The sequence below is a fragment of the Ursus maritimus genome, unplaced genomic scaffold (assembly GCF_017311325.1).
Source record: "Ursus maritimus isolate PB19 unplaced genomic scaffold, ASM1731132v1 scaffold_9, whole genome shotgun sequence".
Lineage (NCBI taxonomy): Eukaryota > Metazoa > Chordata > Mammalia > Carnivora > Ursidae > Ursus > Ursus maritimus.
Genome location: NW_024427107.1, coordinates 55,561,076 through 55,583,578, shown reverse-complemented (window position 1 = coordinate 55,583,578; position 22,503 = coordinate 55,561,076). Strand labels below are relative to the sequence as shown.

The 22,503-nt window shown below is 36.2% G+C and overlaps 1 protein-coding gene across 3 annotated transcripts in view; it reads left to right on the top strand.

The window, feature by feature from the left end:
* CSMD3 (CUB and Sushi multiple domains 3) overlaps positions 1-22,503 on the top strand; it is a 1,145,609-nt gene that overhangs the window by 518,052 nt on the left and 605,054 nt on the right. For all 3 annotated transcript variants that reach the window (XM_040625739.1, XM_040625738.1, XM_008689272.2), the window contains one exon: positions 4,443-4,567. In XM_040625739.1, the coding sequence (XP_040481673.1) occupies positions 4,443-4,567 (125 nt within the window). The remainder of the gene's footprint in view (positions 1-4,442; positions 4,568-22,503) is intronic.

The window sequence follows — 22,503 nt, the reverse complement described above, 5'->3', positions numbered from 1 at the left end:
CTGCATGTTTTTCTCATTTAGTACCCCGAATATATCATGCCAGCCCTTTCTGGCCTGACGGGTCTGTTTGGATATGTCTGCTGCCAGTCTAATGTTCTTACCCTTGTATGTTAAGGACCTAAGTAGCTGCTTTCAGGATTTTCTCTTTATATCTGAAATTTGCAAGCTTCACTATTATGTGTCAGGATGTTGATCTATTTTTATTGATTTTGAGAGGGGTTCTCTGTACCTCCTGGACTTGACTGCCTGTTTCCATCCTCAGATTAGAGAAGTTCTCAGCTATGATTTGCTCAAATATACCCTATGTCTCTCTCTCTCTCTTCTTCCTCTGGGATCCCAGTAATTCTAATATTGTTTCGCTTTATGGTGTTGCTGATTTCTCGAAGTTTCCCTTCATGGTCCATTAGTTGTTTTTCTCTCTTTTGCTCAGGTTCTTTCCTTTCCATCATTTTGTCTTCTATGTCACTGACTCTCTCTTCTGCCTCATTTACCCTAGCTATTAGAGCATCCATTTAAGACTACATCTCATTTACAGCATTTTTAATTTTGGCCTGATTAGATTTTATTTCTGCACTAAGAGATTCTCTAGTGTCTTTTATGGATTTTTCCAAGCCCACCTAGTAACTTTGTAATCATTATTCTGAATTCAATTTCTGGTATCTTACTTTATATCCATATCAGTTAGATCTATGCAGAGAGTATTACCTCTGGTTCTTTCTTTTGCCATGAATTTTACCTTCTAGTCATTTTGTCCAGAGAAGTATAGGTGAATAAGAGAACAAAATCAAAAATATCAACCATGACCCAAACAAAATATACACTGGAAAAATTCAAATAGGTCAGAAACCAAAAAAGAAAAGGAAAAAAAAAAAAGGAAAAAAGAGAGAATATAATCTCACAGGTGGACAAAACAGAGTGATCCACTTGGTCCTGGGTGTATTTTGGTCTGTGTATTTGAACACAGTGAAAGCCATAAATGAAGACTATATCTATAAAATGTAAATGTAAAAATGAGAATAAAAGAAAAAGACTTAAAAATAGAGATTTGATAAAATGAGAAACTAGTTGAAAAGAAAAAAAGGAACAAGAAAAAGATTTTAAACTGAAAGACTCATTAAAAAAAAAAACCAAACCCTTGAATTCTATATACTCTTTCCCCCATTGCAGAAGTTTTTCAGTTCTGAGTGATCCATAAGGTTGGTATGTGACTGATGTTCCTGCTGGTCTTCTGGGGGAGGGGCCTGTTGCATTGATTCTCAGGTGTCTTTGCCTGGGTGGAGTTGCTCCACCCCTTGCCAAGAGGTCAGACTCCGTATAAGCTGCTTCAGGTTGCTCTGTGTGGCTTTTGTTCCCTGAGGCTTTTCACACGACTTTAGATGATGAAAATAAAACCCAGAAATGGCCACTCCCAGATCTCCAGCCCCAGAGCTGAATGATCTTGGACCCCACTCTTTAGTGCACTGTCAGGGAAAAGCAGTCAAGCACTTTTATGTGGCAGAACTCTGCAGACTCCTGCAGTGCACACCCGCACCAGTCCTCCGAGGGGAGGGAGGAGGTCTCACTGCAGCCTGCTGCTTTCTGGACACCTGCTCCGGGAGCAGTTGTCCAATCGTGGGCACAACTGCACCACTCCTCCCCGGGGAAGGAGGAGGGTCATGCAGGGGTTTTGCTGCTTGTTGGGCCCCTGCTTGGAGAGTGGTCCCCAGATAGAGCCATTGTTCATGGTAATGGCAACACCCACTCTTGGCCTCACTGATTGTAGCTGGCGTCCGTGCTCCAATGCCTGGAAACTCTTACACATTCAGGCATCCCCGTTCTTTCTGTGACCCCAGGGATCCTGAGACCACACTGTCCCACCTAGGATTCTGCCCTTCTTTGCCACCTGAGCACCTTTCAGGCAGGGATATCCCTCACAGGAGCAGACTTCTAAAAGTTCCGATTTTGCACTCCACTGCTGTATCAGTTTCCACTAGCCAGTTTGTGAAGGCTCCCTCCCCTGCAGTTTATTTTCCCATATATCCCCTCAAATTCATTTCTCCGCACCTCCTACCTTGCAAAAAATGGTCAATTTTCCATTTGTAGAACTGCAGAAATTCTTTTGTTAGATCTCAGGTTGAATTCACAGGTGTTCAGAATGATTTGATAGATATATAGTTGAATTCAAGGGGCCAGATGAAATGAGGGTCCCCCACTCTTCTGCCATCTTCCCTCCTCCTCTCCCTTTCACTCATTTTGCCCATCCTCTCACTCACCTGCTCTCTGTCATCCATCAGTTCTTTGTATTTATAGGTCTCATTGGGTTGTTTGTTTTTCACTTAGTGTAATACCCTCTAGGTCCATCCATGTTGTTGCAAATGGCAGAGTGCATCTTTTTATGGCTGTGTAATATTCCATTGTATGTATGTATGTATATATATATATATATATATATATATATACCACATCTTCCTTATCTATTTGTTTACAGATGGGCATTCAGGTTGCTTCCATATCTTAGCTATTGTAAATTATGTTGCATATATCTTTTTGAAAGAGTGTTTTTGTTTTCTTTGGTGAAATACTCAGTGGAATTACTGGGTCATAGGGCAGTTCTATTTTTAATTTCTTGAGTAATCTCCATACTGTTTTCCACAGGGACTGTGCCAGTTCACATTCCTACCTTTTTACAAGGAAATAGTGAGTGAAAAAAAAAATGCCTCCAGAGGAAAGTAGATTCTAATACCTACAGACTTTCTCCTACACTAAGCCTTTCTGTTCTTTGTCATGCCTTGTTCAGAATTTTTGTCATCTTTAGCCTAGAAAAGAGGTTGGTCAGCTTTTTCTATAAAGGGTTAGATAGTAAATATTTCATAGTTTTTAGCCAAAAAGTCTCCATTTCAACTACTCAACTCTGGCATTGTGGTATGAAAACAGCCGATAATATGTAAATGAAAGTATACCTGTGTTCTAATAAAACTTTATTTATGCACATTGAAATCTGAATTGGGAACAATTTTTACATTTCATGAAATTTTTTGGTGTTTGTTTTATTTTTCAAATGGTTGAAAGTATAACACCTTTTTTTACATGTTGGGCTGTACAAAAACAGGCCATGGACCCAGTCTGGCCTGTGGGACATAGTTTATTGATCATTAGCCTACACTATTTGAATTATTTTCTTACCCACCCCTATTACTTAATAAATCTTCAGGTTAAACTGTACTCTATACTGTTCCAGGTGTACCTTCTTACAGTACAAATGTGATCATGTAATCTGTCTGCCTGACAAGCTCAGGTTGCTGCACGGGAGTTTTTTAGACAAAAGCTGGGTGAGAGGATATAGGTACTGCCCTCAGGCAGAGGGGTCAGGGGAACAGTGCAGACAGAAAGCAGCATGGCATGTGCAGAAACTGTCAGGTGCTAGAGGTAGTGTTCACATGTGGCACTGGGTTAGGGATGAGATGAAGTTGGCCAGACTTATTGCTGGAATGCTTTTTATGCTGTGTAAATGAAATTGCTGTATAAAGGAATACGCTATTAAAGGAAATATGCTATTTAAAGGAAATATGCTATATAAAGGAAAAAAATTATTTTTTCTTGTGAGTTGCTGTTCAGGGTTTTTAAGAAAGAAAATGCATGGTCAGGTTTTATTTTATTAATTTCGGCAAACATCATTACCCTTAGAAATTAATGTTCTAAAAAATGGTCATTTTAGGGGTGCCTTGGTGGCTCAGTCAGTTAAGCATTTGCCTTCAGCTTAGGTCATGATCCCAGGGTCCTGGGATCGAGCCCCGCATCGAGCTCCCTGCTCAGTGGGGAGCCTGCTTTTCCCTCTCCCATTCCTCCTGCTTGTGCTCTCTGTCAAATCAATAAAATCTTAAAAAAAAAAAAAATGATAATTTTAGTAACTTTACTTTCAGCACAAAAGGAAGCAAAATTGCAGTAGGTTAAGTAATAAATGATTAGTGAATTTTATATGAAAGACAATCAACATAATTTTGCAGCCCTAAATATTTATTGATCGATTGATGTGCAAATACTGATCCAATAAATGCACATAAAAATATGCTGGAAAAGTACTGCAGTGAATATAAGTGCTGAGGCTCAAATCGGGAAGACCACTTTTTGCTTCATGTTTACCACCTTCTTAGGATTGGAGATTTAGTCAGTTACTTAACCTTGGCTTCTACAACTAATAACAAGATAATTAAATTTGGTGACAGCTTTCTGTAGTGCCTACCAACATCTGCACTGTTACTGACTGACAATAGATTCCTATGTTTATGACTTTTATTACATATTTGTATAAGTTATATTTTCATATTTTGTTTTCCCAGTAGAAAGATAATTTTTGCCACTATGGAGCTTTTTGAGCTATTGGATATTACCAGTAGAAGTGGAGACTGTTTGTTATGTTGTATTTTTCTAATCCTGTTTTTTTTAATCCTCTGTTTGATTTTTAGCCTTGGATCAACTGTGCAGTTCTCTTGTGATGAAGATTATGTCCTACAAGGTGCTAAGAGCATCACCTGTCAACGGATAGCTGAAGTCTTTGCTGCTTGGAGTGATCATAGGCCTGTATGTAAAGGTAAAGAAAAACCTTTAAAATGAAAATGCTCTCAACAACAATTTAATAATGTGAACTTCGTTCCATTGAGCATACATTTCAGTTAAATCTTTGAGCTATAATGCAGTCTTTAAGGGAATACTTAACCCAGGTACTTAGCAATATTTGTTGAAAATCTCTGATATGTGAACTGCTGTGTTAGGGTCCCAAAGACTTCCCAATGTAATAATTATATAAATATGCAATACAAGGTACTGGTGACTCTCTGGCTTCCCATAATATCAGTAATTGCAGATAAGATTTATTCTTACCATCTTTCTACAAATTAAACATTTCCACATAATTTAAATAAAGCCCCTGTTTTCTAAACTTTATTAAGCTATGTTTGAAAATGCCTCATTTTGGCTTACTGGCATTCTTAATTGCTTCTTTGTTGTTATTGTTTTTAATAATGGCATTGGCATATTTCAGTGTCTTAGTACTCAAAATTTCATTAGCCCTTCTTCACCCTCAGGGAATATTTTGAGTGAGTCAACACACTCTATAGATTCCCCTTAGGTGTAATAAGGGTGTTAGCAGGGGAATAGAGAAGGGGCAGATTTGAGAGCTACTATAAAGGAACAAAGAGAAAGTATTTGACAACTGTCTGAATATGGAAAAAGAAAGTGACAAGAAAGAACCAAAGATGATGCTCAAAGATGAGTCCATGAGATTAGAAAAATCTTAGTCTTTTATAATTATGAAAAAACTGAAAAATGCAGTTCTATGGAAGATTATTCAGTTACTCTGACATTGTCAGTGACATTGTCATCATTGGTAACAGTTTTAGACACTTCCTCTGTGGCAGTGATAGTGTTAACCACTGCATACACTGTCTTATTTAATCCTGAAAACAAACTGATTGAGACATTATTATCTCTATTTTAGAAATGAAAATGTAAGACATAAAGAGAAATAGTCACTTTCCCAAGCTCAAATACTTGGAAAATAGCAAAGTCCTTAAGACTTCATAGAATGGGGAGAAAAGCCAGATTTCAAAACATTAATGAGAGAACAGAAAATGATAAAATGGAAGCAGCAGGTATCTTCCACTCACTTGGCAATGGCAACCCAGATAGGAAGAGAGAATCTAGATGTTTCTCAGGTTCAAGTAAAACTTTGCCGTTACAAGTAGATGTGTACTCATTACCTATATCATTTTCAAAGGCTTTGAAAATGACATATAGTGCAATAACGTTAAAAAAAAATAGTGAAATGGGGATAATAAAACAAGGCAAAATAGTTTCATATTTCTAAACAAGTTTATATACAAGTTAGTAGACAACTTTTAAGAATGCTAGACTTAAATAGGACAGCTGCCGAGCAAACGGAGCAGTTTACACAAAAACCGTTGTCTGTGAAATACAAGTATAACAATGACACAGAAAAAACAAACTTTTTTCTGGCTTTGGGGTCTGAAATGCCTTGCATTGTTTTTTTGTTTTTGTTTTTGTTTTTTATAAAGTAGACACTGAATGATAGGTATTGTGGAAGTAACTTTCATCAGTGTTCCGGCAATGAATAGAACAGTAGATTGATTGTATAAAGTTGATTTTTTTATGGTGTCCTCCACTCAAGACAAATTATATTTGTAAAGGACAATATAGTGAAAATTATGGTTTCAAATGGTGTGATCCAAGTATCCTGCTTCAATTTTTCATAAATTAGATGTATGTGTTTTTCGATGGCAAAAAAAGAATGGAAAAAATAGCAGATTCAAGAAAAAAAAAAGATTAATGTTAATGCAGAAACAAAACCTCACAAAAGAAGAAAAGTTATTGCCAGATCATGGAATTTAAGGTCTACATGAAGTAAGATTGAGACTATAAACCATCTTTTTTCTTTCAAGACTCTCATTTCAATAAAAAAATACATCATATTTATTACGATTGTAAATTGTTCAAAGGCAGAAATAATGTTACATTATTTTGTTATGTTTTACAAACCCTATAGTACAAAGAGCAGCTCTGTACTGGCTTCAGTCTCAAGATATATTTGTTAAAAATTAATGTGTGATTATTTTTCTTTGATTCCAAGATACATGATGATATATATCAACATACATATATTATCTGGGAGTCATAAAATGTGCATGTTCAAGATTCATATATTGATATTATTTCATCTAAATTTTACATCTTTTTTGCAGACACTAATCATTTATACATAGCTTTACGTTCCTTGCATGCAGGCATATGTGTGTACAGTTTATAAAGTACATTTGGCTATTAGAAATTACTGGCTGTGGTGCTGGAAACAGTAATGGAAGGAACATGCTGAAATAGTAATTGAAGTTTTAAAATGACTATCCACAGTGAGTCTGAACAAAGAATAGTTTTCATGTCTCATGGGTGCTTGGACAGAATAAATATGCTTTTTCCCAGACAGCAGCATAAATAGCAGTATCAGTGCACTGCACCTTTGAGAGGTTATTAATATAGCTGCTGTCTATGTATTGCATGGTTGAGCAATCAGATGGTGATTTTAAAGGGACTGAAAGTTCACACAAATAACAAATTATGAATTAAAAGAAAAAGAGCAATTTAGAAATAAATATTAATGGATTTTACACATACCCAGACAATAATTTTTATTCCCTAAATGGGATATGCATATGAGATATTTGCCAGTTTACAGTTATGGATACAATTATTCTTTTGTTGGAAATGCAGTAGATATCCAAAAGCTGGAGTTTATGCAAATAAGCAAACTTATACACTTGAATAATATGTAGAATGTTTATTTTACATATTCGTGATGTTAGAAGAAACATCATTTGTTGGAGATTGATAATTTATTGAGCAGGAAGTATATAAGAGAGTTAATATTTATAGATTAACAAAATTTTTGACTAATTTTCAATCAATATTTATTTGGATGGCCCAAATAACCGGTTTTTATCTGTCAAGGCACAAGGGCATGATCCACTCATGAGAGTAATATAAGGGGTGACTAAGAGAGGATTAGAAAAGAAGACAAAAGAAAGACAAAAGTACTGGAAACTGGTAAAAATCGGGAGTCACCTTTTAATTCCATCATTCAATTAATTATTCAATTATTTGTTATGCAGTTATTAATATAATTACTTATTTTGGATTCCACAAACATTAATGAACATCAGTAGGGATGCCAAATTAATACTATGTGGGATACACAGCATGTAATGGTTTTAGTTATTTTGTGTTATTTATAAGGCATAAACTCAAAACTAGGTAATATATAGTAGACTATTTTGTTTACAAGAGAGGTACAATTCTCTGCAAAATTCAGATGAGGAAAATTATTTCCATGTTTGGAGATGGTCAGACCTTGAGACAGAGGAGCAGAACTTAGGAATTGTTTTGGATTTCAACATAGGAAGTTGGAAAGTATTCCAGATACAGAGGATATGTCACGAGTGATATCACAAAGTGAATTGGCATATCTGGGGAACAAGGTGGGGGAGGATGGGCATTCCAGTTTGGTTAGGTACATATAAGAAAGAATATAAAGTGAGGTAAGTTAGGAAGGGTTGTGTTACGTAACTCGTCCCTTAAGTTTTTTTGGAAGCATCCCAAAACCTTCATTCCTCCATCACCATTCTATAGTATATATACTACAACCTGACTCATATGTTTTTGTTTGGACTATAATTTATCATACGTATTGCTGGCAGACTAATCCCATCAAAATCTCACATTTGTTATGTCCCAATAATATTCAAAGACCCCATTTTATTTCTCAGCTTCATACTGTGTATCAGTAAAATGAGACAATCAAGAATGTTAACTCAGGTATCAGAGTATGCCAGTTCAAATCTTTGACTTTCTACTTAAGTAATAAACTCTCCTCATAATTATCAGATTTCTTATCTGTAAAGGAGAGTTCCAATACATTAGGACCTACTCCATAGGAAGTTAAGAATTTGTATGAGGATGCAATGAGGTAATCTATATTAAAGCACCAAGAATATGGGCTGAAGCACAAACACTTAATGGATAGAAGTGCCACGCTAATAGTTAACTCATTTGATTTCCAAAATCACCCATGATTTGTATCCATCCAGTTAGTTTTTTAATTCGCACCAGAAGTTTATCTCAGCATCTCAATGCTGAAGAGAATCACTGTCCTAATTTTCGTATGTGTGTGACTTGTCCTGAATGAAAGCATACATATTAACCATATCTGCCCACCCACCTTTCAAAGTCTTACTTACCTCTCACGTCCTCTAAAACTTCTTTCCTATTTTCAATTATCCTTATCCCCCTTCTTTAGCCCCACTTCACATTTACTATCTTTAACACACAGTTTAGCATTTAATTCTATTCTCCTTGGTAGTGATTTCTCACCATTTTATGTGCAATAGACTTGTCCCTTCAACCAAAACCACCTTAGAAAGAACAAAATAATCAACACTTCTATAGTGCTTAAATTTTTATTAGATCTCTTTTGAATATTGCCAAGAAGAAGACAGTTACAAATATGGTTTATCCATCTATTACCTTTGATTTTAAATGGAAGGATCATAATGAGGTTCAGTTCCTTTCTTCATAGACAAAGGAAAAATCTATCAAATAAACTGTGATAATTGCTCTGGCCAAACCTAAGAGCTATGAACCTCATTAGCGAATATTTATTAAGGGCTTTGAGAGTCTTAAAGTTTTCAAAATTCTCTCACATATGTGTCAGGTTCCTACTCATATTTTACTCTTCTTCACGTTGTTTAGTCCAGTGACCATTATGCCTATATTTTTGTGCATATGATACTGCTAAATAAACATTTTGAGCAAATGTTATGGGGAGACTTAGTTAATTATAACAAACAGTTTGAAAAGATAGTGATGTGCTGATTGTAATCAGAAAAAGTTGCCTGGTGGAAGACTTCCTGTTACGCAAAAGCAATTAGAAAATTTTGCCCAAGAGCAAGCCAGAACCTGCTGAAATTTATCAGCCAGAAACACATATAGCAGGTGTTTGTCTGTAGCTGTTATTGATGCCTTCTTAGTTTCATGGAATAATGTTACAGATGAGATGATGCATAATAAGGGTGATATTAGCAATTAATTGAGTGACATATGGTGAAGAAGATAGACAGATGGTTTAGATACGGATATTTATCATACACTCAAGTTTCTTGATGGTCCTTTTTTCCTAAAAATAATAGTTTGAAATTTATTATATAATTTTAATAAGCAAATTCATTTTACTGAGCTCTGACAATGAATATATTTTAATGATAAGATGTCATTTACATGTTATATGATGCAGATGATAGTGATGCATTTATGTATATCATTTAAAATTCAAAACTACCCAAACAATTAGAAGTTTTGCATTTCAATAGTGCCCTTCCAACAATTGTTGAGAAATACATTCCACACATCTTGCCTACCTCAGAAATTTATTAAGAAAATATGGAAGTAGTTAGCAAATAAATGATTCAGTTTTGTTATATAGTAGAGGCGGAGGGATCTCCATAGTTATTAGTGAGAAATTTCTGTTGCCACTCTCCCTTTTCCTTGGTGTATGACCTTGCTTGTCTTGCTTAACATTTTCTGGGCTTCCGTTTGCTTTTTTGGTGATTACTATGGACTTCCTCCAGTTGTAAATTCTTAATGTTCTTAAGTACAATTACTGCTTTTCCTTTAGAACATGTTAAGGTTATTCTTAGTTAAAAGTTCGTCTTGGTCGGCTCCAGGAAGGTATAACAAAAATACCATAAGCTGAATGGCTTAAAACAACAAACATTTATTTCACAGTTCTGGAGACTGTGAAGTCCTAGGTGATGTCTGGTTGGTAGCAGCTTCCTTACTGTAGCCTTCAAACTGTAACCTCACCTGGTGAAAGGGGAGGCATCTCTCCTGGATCTGTTTTATAAGATCACTAATTCCATTCCTGAAGGCTGCACCCTTACCAACTAATCATTTCCCAAAGTCTCTACCTCCTAATATTGTCACATTGGGAGTCAGGATTCAACATATAAATTATTTTGGGGGGACACAAATATTCAGTCCATAGCAATGTTCTCCTTTACCTTCACCAGCCCAGTGTCTGTCTCCGTTCCTGGCACAAAGCAGGCAATAATAATAACAATAATGATGATGATGATATCTGACAAACTATTACTAACAGAGTATTACTGTGCTTTACTGTACTATGTTTTAGGTAGCAGTTTAAAAAATAGATAAATGTTGTTTTTATTTAGTGGCCAAACTGCAGTTATCAGTCATCAAATTGTTTCAAAGTAGTTTAGAATCTGTGGATCTTTTTATACCTCATTTACTATTAAAAATATAATTTCATATTAATTTAAAGGATTATTTATGTTCATAGATTCTGTACCATGATATGTTGATTTTGAATGATGCATCCTTAGAAAAATAAAGTTACTATAATGTGATTCTTGATCCTTCTATATTCTAAGGGCTATAGTTTTAAGACTTTTTAAATGGAAAATAAAGATATTAATTATTAAAATTAATCAATAACAATTATAGATGAGTTGGGAGAGAAAATAAGTAGGAAGCAACTCTTATATTTGGCACACATAATTTTAAAGCCCTGAGGATTTGAAATTTAATGGAAATAAAGGGATCTACGCAATGAACAAAGCACAAATGACTAAGGAAATAATAACCTAATAAACAATGGACATTTTAGCTGAACAACCAAGGAAAAACCTGAAATGTGTTATCTTTATGCAAGGATGAACAAATTGAAAACTGGTAAAATCCAGGAAATTCAAAATTTGCAGGAGAAACTACTTATTTGAAAGGGAATTTCAAAGAATTGTTAAAATGAAATGACTTTTTTGTGTTTTTACAGTAAATCTATGAGATTCCTCAGCATTCCCCTATAATGTAGAAAGTCTTACTTCCTATGTTTGCTGACAGGATGTGCTATTATCACAAAGCACCTGGATGATCTGTGATGACTTACTACCCTTACCACTAATTCTGATCACATAAAATGATGGGAGAAGTAAAGATGGTGGAATGAGGGACTTTTCCTAAGCTCCTCCATAGGGCAAACTCACTTTTGTTTTAAAATAGCAGGATAGCTACTTTTGGGCAGGAAAGTTTATACATTAAATGATCATAGTGTGATCACTAGAATGTCTGACACTTTTTATATGCACTCAAAATAGAGAATTGTACAATGTGAAACCAAAAATATGCAGACCTGGGAAAGACATAGTTACCAAATAGGAAATAAAAACCATAGGCAAAATATACAGACAGGATTGATGAGAAGGGGAAAATTTTTAATATTTAAATTGAGTTTATTTGAAATTTAAAGAATCATGGATTTTACCCTTGATACGAACATACAGAATTTATCACATTTTGGCAAACCTTTCCTTGTATTAAGGTGTCAGCTATGTTTTACTGTTTAGCTAGTCTGACAGTAATTTTTCTGGATCTAGGTTTATAGCAATAGCATCCCCCACAACAAGCCATGCCTGGCACATGGCGGACACCCTCACAGATACTTGACTGAATGTTTTGTTTCTCACTATGCTAGACACAACGTAAGAAGCACAGAACAGAATTGAACAAATCATGTCCTTGAGGAATTTACAGGCTCGTTGAAAACAGTACATTCAAAATGAAACAGCCAGAGAACATCCCTAAAGCCACAGAGGCATGGTTTCACGGGCAATGTTTATGCCATAAAGACAGTTCAAAACAAAGGAAGGACAGAAGACAGAAATGAGAATGTTAACCTTTGGGAAATAAATACCATAGACCATGAATATATTACTTAGTCACTTTCTCTTTGAGTTGAATATTACTGTATATTTCTTTATTTTGGAAATTATTTATTTTTTAAACAACATTGATATTTGAGTGCTAAATATTTATTAGGTAAAGGGAGAAAAAAAGATGAGTTAGAAATTATCTTTCTCTCGGGGCGCCTGGGTGGCTCAGTGGTTAAGCGTCTGCCTTCAGCTCAGGGCGTGATCTCAGGGTCCTGGGATTGAGCCCTGCATTGGGCTCCTCTGCTGGGAGCCTACTTCTTCCTCTCCCACTCCCCCTGCTTGTGTTCCCTCTCTCACTGGCTGTCTCTCTCTCTGCCAAATAAATAAATAAAATCATAAAAAAAAGAAATAATCTTTCTCTCAAGATTGGTGCTCTACTTTAGTGGGAAAAATATAACAAAAATGTGTGTATCACCATACATCACAATAACAGACATTGCAGATTAATAGACACAATGCTTTACATTCACTGACGATAAACAACCACTCTGCTTAGAAAAGTCTGGAAAATTTGATTTTGAAAAGTGAATAGGAATTTAAGAAGGAGAGGCAGACAGACCTGTAAGTTGAGGTACGGAAAGATATAGAAGACAGAAAACTATACATAAAGTTGTAGGGTCATGAAAGAGACCTATATTAGAAAGAGAGCAAGACACTGATGAATGAAATATGGAAGAGCATAAACTTATTGAAGGTGGGAAAAATGAAGATATGTTGGTTAAACAGATGGATCTTATTTTGAAGGGTCTTATATGCCAACGACAAGGTAAATACTGGGTTTTAGATGCATAAAGGAGAGTTTTTTGCTTTTAATTTTTAAAAAAGGATTACTTATTAATTTAATGCATTGAATAAGTATTTATTCAGTGATAATTATGTGCCAGTCAGACACTGGGGTAAGTACTAGGGATAAAAAGATAACTAAGACAAAATCTCTGCTTGCAATGAACTTACTCTCAATTGTGGGGGGCAAGAGAAGATTCCAAAGTTAATACACAATTACAATAATTTATCATAAACTCTATGCTGGAGTTATATAATAGGTATTCTGGGAGTTGACAGAGAAGGCTTCCAACAGGAGGAAGAAGCTGAGCTGGACCTTGAAAATGCAGTAGACAAGGCTAAGGAAACAGTGGTGTTTGTGAAGGGTACATCAGATAGAGGGAACCACATGGGGAAAGGCATAAAATATCAGGGTATGCTGTGTTATAGAAAATGGAATATGAATGAAGAGAGGTAACACTGAAGGCAGAGTGTCTAGTTTAACTTTCGATTAAGTCAGTGATAAGAGAAATGCAGAGAAGGGGTTAGAAGAGAATTAGATTGGAATGGATACCAAGATGTAAGGGATAAGAGGAGGAAGTTGAGCGAAGGAGACTAGAAAAGAAGTAGCTGGAAGCAGAGATGGATAACAGGAGAGAATGGTGTTGTAACACCACAGTGAGGAGAGATTTTATAAATAAAGTGTGGTCAACATTGTCAAATGCTGCACAGTGGTTGAGAAAAATAAGGACTCATTGAGTTCAGTAACCAAGAGGATACCAGTGACCTTGGTAGAGCCATTTTCTTTGGAATTGTTGATGTGGAAGACACACGGCTATAGTTGAGGAGTAACGAGGTGAGAAAATTGAGGCTTGAAGTGAAAAGCTGAAACTGAACTGTGAGGCAAAGGAAAGAGCTAGGTTAGTAGATGGAGAGGAGCATGGAATTAAGGAAAGGCTGTTTTTAAGATAAGATAGATTTAAATAATGAGATGGCTCAGGTGCCATGGTTGAAGAGATTGAAGATACAGGAGAGAGCTGGGCTGATTGGAAGATACAGTTCCCCAGTATGAAGGGTCTGGGGTTCAGAATAGAGGGGATGGCACTGAGCTTGGATAGGAGTTCACACACCCTCTCCTCTCAGGTAGGAGACTGTGAGGAAGGAACCATTGAAGGTGCAGATAATTTTACAGGTGCGAAACTGAAGGAGGCATCATTCTCAAATGGTTCTCTTCCTCCATCCCCATTTTTTGTCTATAAAGTAGATGAGGTTATCTAAGGAGAGGAAGAAATCCAGCAGTTCTGTGATTAAGTAGGATGGAACTGAAGATGAAATTGATAGAAATAGAGAGAGCTAGGGGAAGTCACCAAGCAGTCAGCCTCTGAGAAACAGGATCATATCCTGAGGGTTTCATTTAGCCCAGCGGTCCTCATCCCTGGCTGCGCATTACAATCACCTAGAGAGCTTTTGAAATAAAAACCCATGCCCAGGTCCTAACCCACAGCAATTAAATCAAAGTCTCTAGAGGATTAGATAATTCAGTTCATATATCCCCTCTGAGATAAATTGGTCAGTTTAACTGCATTGAGGGTTCAAAAAACAGCTTGAAATGATATTCTGTTTTCTTGGGTGGTCTCTCCCTCCTTCCCAAGAAGTAATGTACTTACAGGCAGGCTGTTTGGAACATTTAGTTACACATGTCGTATTCCTGTTCTACAGAGTAGCAAAGTGGAAGTTTGATGCATTCAGGCCACCAAGGCAAAGCAGCAGCTCACCACTTCCTCTTCTTACTGGACACATCCAGATAGGAGAGCAATATAAATTTGCATGTTAAATGTCAAAGATGGGCTCATTTTCATACTTATCATGTATTACCAGCTGGAAATGGCACTGATTTACTTTTGAGATAAGTGTTTCTTGGGAAGAAATGAAATGGGGTCACAACTGAATGAGCCACGCTTCATTTGCACTCCTGCCGTCCGTTTCGGACAGCTTTAGCTTATTTATTCCAAGGAAACAAGGCAAGGCAAATGTAGGTTTGTAGCATGGAAATAATTTTGAGAAGAAAATTAAATAACACTATGACTTTATGAAATATGAATTCTTTTTAAAGTTTGTCGTAAGTGCCAACATTTCAACATACACATTCATTTTGTATGTCCTTTCCTTGTTGTCTATTGATTATCCAATTCATGCAGCACTTGCTTTACTGGCTTATTATTTTAAATATTTTCTATAAAAAATACTTATTTCAAATTTCACATCTCTGTTATATAGTTAAGGTCGATATTTATGACTTTCTTACTGGGTGCTATTTCATTAGAAAACGCTTCTTAGTTTTTGCACAAGTTAAAAAGGCATCTTGGATGATTTTGTGATATTCTAAGGCTATTTAAAATTAATGAAATTCCAGGGTGCCTGGGTGGCTCAGTTGGTTAAGTGTTCGCCTCTTGATTTCAGCTCTGGTCATGATCTCAAGGTCATGATCTCAGGGTCATGACCTCAGGGTCGTGAGATTGAGTCCCGTGTCAGATTCCACACTGGGCGTGGAGGCTCCCTAAGATTCTCTTTTTCCCTTTCCCTCTGCCCTGCCCCACCCTCATAAATAAATAAATAAATAAATAAATAAATAAATAAAGTTAATAAAAGTTCATGGTCATTTTCTTGGCCTTGGATAAACTTCTCTTTCAACTTTTGGAGGATAAATATTTATGTTTAGCAGGATGTGCAATTATGTATTTATTCTGAAAATAAATACCTTGGATGTTATGCATTGTTACCTTTTAATAACCACTACCACATCTCCCATCTCCCTGTGTATCTCCACCAAATTCTAAGGGGAAAAGAAAAGGCAGCAAAATATTTAGATATAGAAAACAAAAGGTAAAAGAAATGAGAAACATTTTATTGCTTTTCTAGGTCTGCTTCCTTACAGATCAAATGAAACTTTCTATAAGACTATTAGGAATGCCTTCTGAAAAGCTTCTCATTTTCCATTGTTTATTTTGTTCTTTTCTGCATAAGATTTCTTGCAAAATTATGCAAGGGTGGAATTTTTCTTACCTATTTAGAGTATTGTAAAAAGAAAAATCATAAAGACCATGTTGTTAAAAAAATGTTTGTGAGGTCTTCATAAAAGGACTCCAGTTTTCCCCATTTTCATAACCATAAAACTATTTATTAATTAAATACAACAGTATTCATTCTGAGCCATGAACATCAAAGGCCACATTTGGCTTTTATTTTTTCTTTTTTAATTATTTCATCTGTTAGGAAGTACTGACAGGACTGGCTGATGTGAACATGTCCCCCACACCCCCAGCCCCCAAGTAAAGCTTAACTGCCTGATAAAGTTAAAACCTGGGAGGAATATAAGTAGTTTTTTAAGAAATTATGATCACCAAGGAAGGAAATAGTGGGGATTATCAGTATATTTAGAGTGAAAAACTGTAATTTCCAGCAAATTGTAAGAGAGATTGAAATTTACCTACAAATTTGTAAAGATATTTTAGCTCAGTAGTACTTTCAGGGGCTGAGTACTAGAGTCAAAAAGAATGTGTGTAGGGTAAGACATCTACAGACACTGAACTGGCAGTACAGAGACTTGGCAGAGGAACTCTGATTTTAAAAAGACAATGCAGATCATAGATGGTTGGGCATAAGACCAGCATGGAATATTGGTATGTGACATGTACTTGCAAGAGCCCTGCCTTGCAAGGCTGTCTAAAGCCAAGAAGGGTTAGAAATGTGAAATATGCTAAAGAATAATAATTTAAAAAATTTATTTATATGAAACAAGGAAAGCAATTATACATATAATTATATATAATTATTATAATGTGGGCTAGTATTTCCTAAAGTTATCTTTGAGTATTAATAATAAACACGGAGAAAAGGTGTTCAGACAAACTGACGATTTGTTATGTTACTTTAACTACAGAACTTGGCAGAATTTTTAATATTTCCAGGTTTTTTTTGCTTATCTTTAAAAGTAGAAATGTAGTGTGTAACACAGGCTCCCAGAAAATGCTGATCTGGGCTGAACATTTGGAAGATGCTGATTTGGGGTATGTAATTGCAGTCATTCCCTAACTGTTCTCACCTCTAGTTTCTCTTTTCTCAGATTTGCTCCCCATGTCACTACTAGAGCACTCTGATTGAAAAAATAATAATAATAAATAAAATCCTTTCAATATTCCATCCCAATCTGCAAATAATCCATTGTTAACTGTTCAATTCAAAATTTCTTAACGTGGCATTTTGGAGCCTCCCAGTTTTGTCCCTGAACTTCTTTTTGACTTTATTTCTTCTTAGTCCCAAACACTGCTCCAGAAAGCTATATATCACCATGTCTTATATGTCCCTTTAGTGAAAAGAAAATACTTGGATTCAAAAGAAATTCCTCCACTGTGTGTTTTTGGTGATGGTATATATCGGTATCTTTAATTTCCTCTCTTTCACGGGAATTGTGCTGTATATATATATTATATATAATGCAATAATTTTGCCTTTTGTAGATGAAAGTAGATCAAATAAATGAGAAAACACAGCTCTTAAGTGCTGGACCAGGATTCAAGTTTAGATGTGTACAGTTTCAAAGTTCATGTTGTTTTCATTCTCCATACTGAGTTAAAGAGCCCAAAACACAGACAAGAGCAGAATATACAAACCATGGACATGATGAATATCAGTTAAGCCATGCAAAGTTTCACATAGTTTTGGTTTTAATGAAGTTTCTTGGGGAAAAAATTGACTCTCGGTTTCAGCTTATGTATGGCTTTTGGCCTCCTTAGGTAGGAATTTATTTATTTTTTTCCTGTACTACCTAAATCCTGACTCAACTGTGTCTGTGAATTTTGTCCAAACAATTTTCCTGAATTAACTTCTCCCTTTTCTGGTTCATCTCCCTGAGTTGTCCCTTGGAAAAATCCTTTCCCCCCTTCTTCTTAAAACTAAGAGTCTCCGCAAATTTCAAATTTCATCTGTTTGATGGGAAGATAGTCATAGTTTTATCTTTTATCTTCTTCATAGTCAAACTTTATAGTAAACATTGGCATACCTAATTATACTTCAGAAATGTACCCCAGGGGCTCCTGGGTGGCTCAGTCGTTAAGCGTCTGCCTTTGGCTCAGGGCGTGATCCCAGAGTCCTAGGATCAAGCGATCAAGCCCCATATCGGGCTTCTCCGCTGGGAGCCTGCTTCTTCCTCTCCCACTCCCCCTGCTTGTGTTCCCTCTCTCGCTGGCTGTCTTTCTCTCTGTCAAATAAATAAATAAAATCTTAAAAAAAAAATGTACCCCAGGAAGCTTGAGGTTATGGTTAAGATGTGCATTGATGAGATTTTAAAGAAATGGGGAATTTTACAAATGGGTATTCAGGCTCTGTGGCCATAATCTGCAAAAAATAAGGGAAACAATATTATTTCTTAGTAAAGAAGAATTTGGATATGTGGGTGAGAAGAGAAGGGGAAATCTGGAAAGTTGGTAGGATATTAAGCAATATGGGAAGAGACTGAAGCCTTAGGAAAAGGTAGCCAGTGAGAAATCCTTGGATCAGGTGAAAAAAGGATCTATGAGAAAGGAATGATCTCATATATAATCCTAAATAATCCTACATTAAATTTTTAATCTAATTTTTTGTGTTGCTGCCATGTAAACTCCTTACCTTGTCTCAGTCCCCATAGCTTAAGTAATAAGTGATCATTGATACTAATGATTGATAGCAGTTAGGGAAGACAAGATAATAAATATAAAGAATAATTGTCTCCTTTTCCAGTTATTAGAGTTGTTGTTGTTGTTGTTGTTGTTAATGAAGTTTAGAGTTCTCAGATATTGTAGAGGCTTGATTTTATTAAAGCATGGGAAGATATGTGAGTTTTTTTTTTTTTTGTGAGTTCTTTTGATAAATCTTGTGGTGTATCCCTTGATAGGAGCTCTGGTGATATAAAAATAGTAGTCATTCTTTTTCAGCCTTGTGGATTTAGTATGTGCCTCATAAGGATGTCAGAGGAATGTGTCAAGAACTGTGAAGGGTCTGAGGTTTTACCGTACTTGGAAATTTATAAGTTAGCTTTCCATACTTTTATGGATGCTAGCAGAAATTGAAAGACCCCTACATCAGGGATAAAGGACAGTTTACTACTCACAGGAGGTAGATCATTACCATTGTTGCCAATTCCATGAGCCCCAGTTTCTTAAAGACCAGATAACAGCTGCTCATGCAATAAGTTGCACTATAGGAAAGGAACCCTGAGCATAGGGAATCCAAATCTTTTATAATGGGTAGTATGCATGCCTATTTCTTTGCTCTGGTGGGAGACACTATCTCTGTCTTCCAAGACTGTAAGTAAACTTGTCCTTTGCTCTGGAGGGAGACACTGTCTCTGTCTTCCAAGGCTGTTCAATATACAAACAACCTTAAAAAGATACTTCAGAACAAAGTGTCTTTGCTTGCAAGATGTGTGCAATTATGATAGAACCGTGGAGAATTGCCTCCTGACAATATCTACCTCTCATTTCTCTATCTTGGCTTCTGGTGCATTTTCCCATGAGAATTCCCATTAGTCAGATGCTGATTAATCTGAATGCCAGAGGCTGGAAACAAATCCATTCAATTTTCATCATACAGCATTTAATTAAGATTATTATCAACAGGACTCCAAACTACAGAATGAGGCCAATCCCCAGGGACGCAAACCCAACTAGTGTAACAAATTATATCAACCATTAGTGTCTACATTAGAAAATCAGGTGGATTTTTCTTTTCATTTGTATATTGATATTTGCATTTGTCCCAAGGTGTTAATCCAGGTACTATGAGATGCATTAACAATCGCCTTGGCCCACAAGGTAGAAGTCTAGGGCAATTCTACCATGTCTAACAACTTTGACCAGAAGTTGAGGCTGATGTGAATGGCTTCAGAACCAAAGTAGTATCACTGATCGTTTCAGCTAAGTCCAGTAGCTTTCCCCAAGTAGCCAGGGTAACGTCAATCGTGAGATCTCCACAGTTATCTTATTGTTACATGATCTATAGGTGGTGTTTCCTTAAACTTTTGAATGTCTCTTATTAATACGCCCAAAGCAGATGTTGCCATATTTTGGAAAGGGAGGCTGGTTAATACGTGCCTTCCCTGTACGAAGAATCCCTATGGCGTACCTCATGCCTCTGGAAAGAACCTGTTTTTTAAAATTGGTGACACCACCGGCAAGGAGGACTACATCAGTCAGGGGACCCCAGTTGATAGTGCTTTCAGAGTGCTTCCAGATGGTTGGTAAAAACAGCTTTTGGAGTGAAGTTCAAATAATTTTGTTTGGTCCTTGTTTTGGAAGGACTCTCTGTCCTGTTCATCTATGCCACCAGAATGTTGACATTTGTCGACCCCATGCAATGACAAAGTAAAAACTATAAGAATGGAGAAGGGAAAATATCTGGAAGTAGGAACTTGTATTTAACTGGGAGGTGTAGACATTGGGGTTATCCCCGGCTGTTTCCATAGACCTCTTGGTTAAGGACAATCATGGTTAAACCAATGTAAAAGACATTGGTCAGGAGATAACAAATCTATCAATAAGTTAAATTTATGGACTCACAACAGTTTGGGAATGCTATTCTAAGGTATTTTCCTTTAAAAAAAAAGGCTTCAAAGGTGATTGTGAGAAACAAAGATTATTAATGTAGCTTCCTCCGTCATACCGCACTTTCCCTCTATACTAGGTGTTGTTCCGCCTTGCTATCACAAAATCAGTGTGTCTTATTCACCTTTTCTCCAATCATCAAATATTCTTATATTCTTTATATACCATATGAAAGAGGAACTAGGGCATTTTTATAAAACATGCAGAGACCCAATATATCCCCAAATTTAGTCCATATGGGCTTCTATAAAGGACTCAGTGATCAGTATATACTTATCGAAGTGATCATTATTCTTATAATCTAGGGTTATGTCCATACAATGAAAGAATCCAGGTCACTGAAGCAGAGTTAAGTCTTAATCCCCTAAACCATTTTTTTAATCCAGACTGCAAAAACAAGCAGACGTATAAAAACCAAACAGGGATGTGGTTGCTCTTAGGGGAAAAAAGACAAAACATGCCATACCAGGAATGGTCAAGATAGAGTCTCAAATTGCAGAATATATCTATGTATACCCCAGGCTTTGATCATTACCCAGAAAGTAGATAAGAAACAATGATCCCCTTCTGGAGATGGCCTCATTCAGTGACCAAACTGTCTTACAAAGGCCTGCGGATCAGAAGAAGGGGATGAGGTAGAGTTAAGGATTTTTTAAGTCCATTTATAAAGAGTCCATTCTAACACTCAGGAATTCCAGATGCTTGAGGATGGTAGAGAACATGAAAAGTCTATCAAATACTTTTACTATCAGCCCATTTTTGAGTGGCTTTTGTGATAATAGTTTAACCAATTTCAGACTAAAATAGTTCTGAAAGCCAAAAACGTGTTGTTTTATTTCAAGGCTCTAGTAGTATGGATTTGGATTATCAGACTGGATCAGCAACACCCTGAACAAGTGTCAGCCACTGATAAAGCACTAAAGCACCACTGATAACTTTGAGAGAAGGTCACAGGTCAGTTGTAGTCAATCTACCAGAAACAGGCAGGAATCTGACTTATATAATGTGACTTCCCTTACCACAAGACAAATGGGACAGCTTTTGGCAGAAATCACAAATCTTGGATGTGATGATCTTTTCTGCACTAGAAACATAGAGTCCTTTATATATGTGCCCAGTTTATAATGATATATGTATTGCTATATCGAGTAAGATGATTGATCTGGTCAGCAATGGTGGTGTTTTGGGTACTGAAGGCTTGACCAGCAGATTCCAGTAGGTCTCATCAGAGAAAAAGTCTTTAGCATGGTTATCTGCATTAATGACTCAGATGGTTTAATTATCAGCCACAATTGTTTTCAAAGTTCACAGCCCCAAAAAGGTGTCTTTTATCTTCTGATCTGTAGTTTTCCAAGAGGGAGACTAAATATCTAGGATATTGACAACAATCCAAGTCAGTAAATATATAAGGTTCATCAAGGGAGTATTGACCATAGTTTTGAGAATGGCCTTGAATTCCGCCCACTGAATACAGTGACCATGTCCACTTTGTATTTTGTAAGGCAGATGTTAAGTTTGAACAGCCATAGTACATCAGCAGTATAGCATCATTGAGATAGGCCCTTGTATTTAGGGCAAACTCTGCATTGATGGTACACTGAACCAGAGGTTTTCTTGAGACAGTGGAGATAGGGGATAAAATTTTCCCTAAAAGAAGAAAAAAAATGTCTCTTTTTCCTGTAAAACTGAAATGTCTTTAAGTGCAAACAGGATGCATTCTTGAAAATATCATTTCCATTTGAAAAGCAAGGCTTATGGGCCCTCTTCACCTTATTATT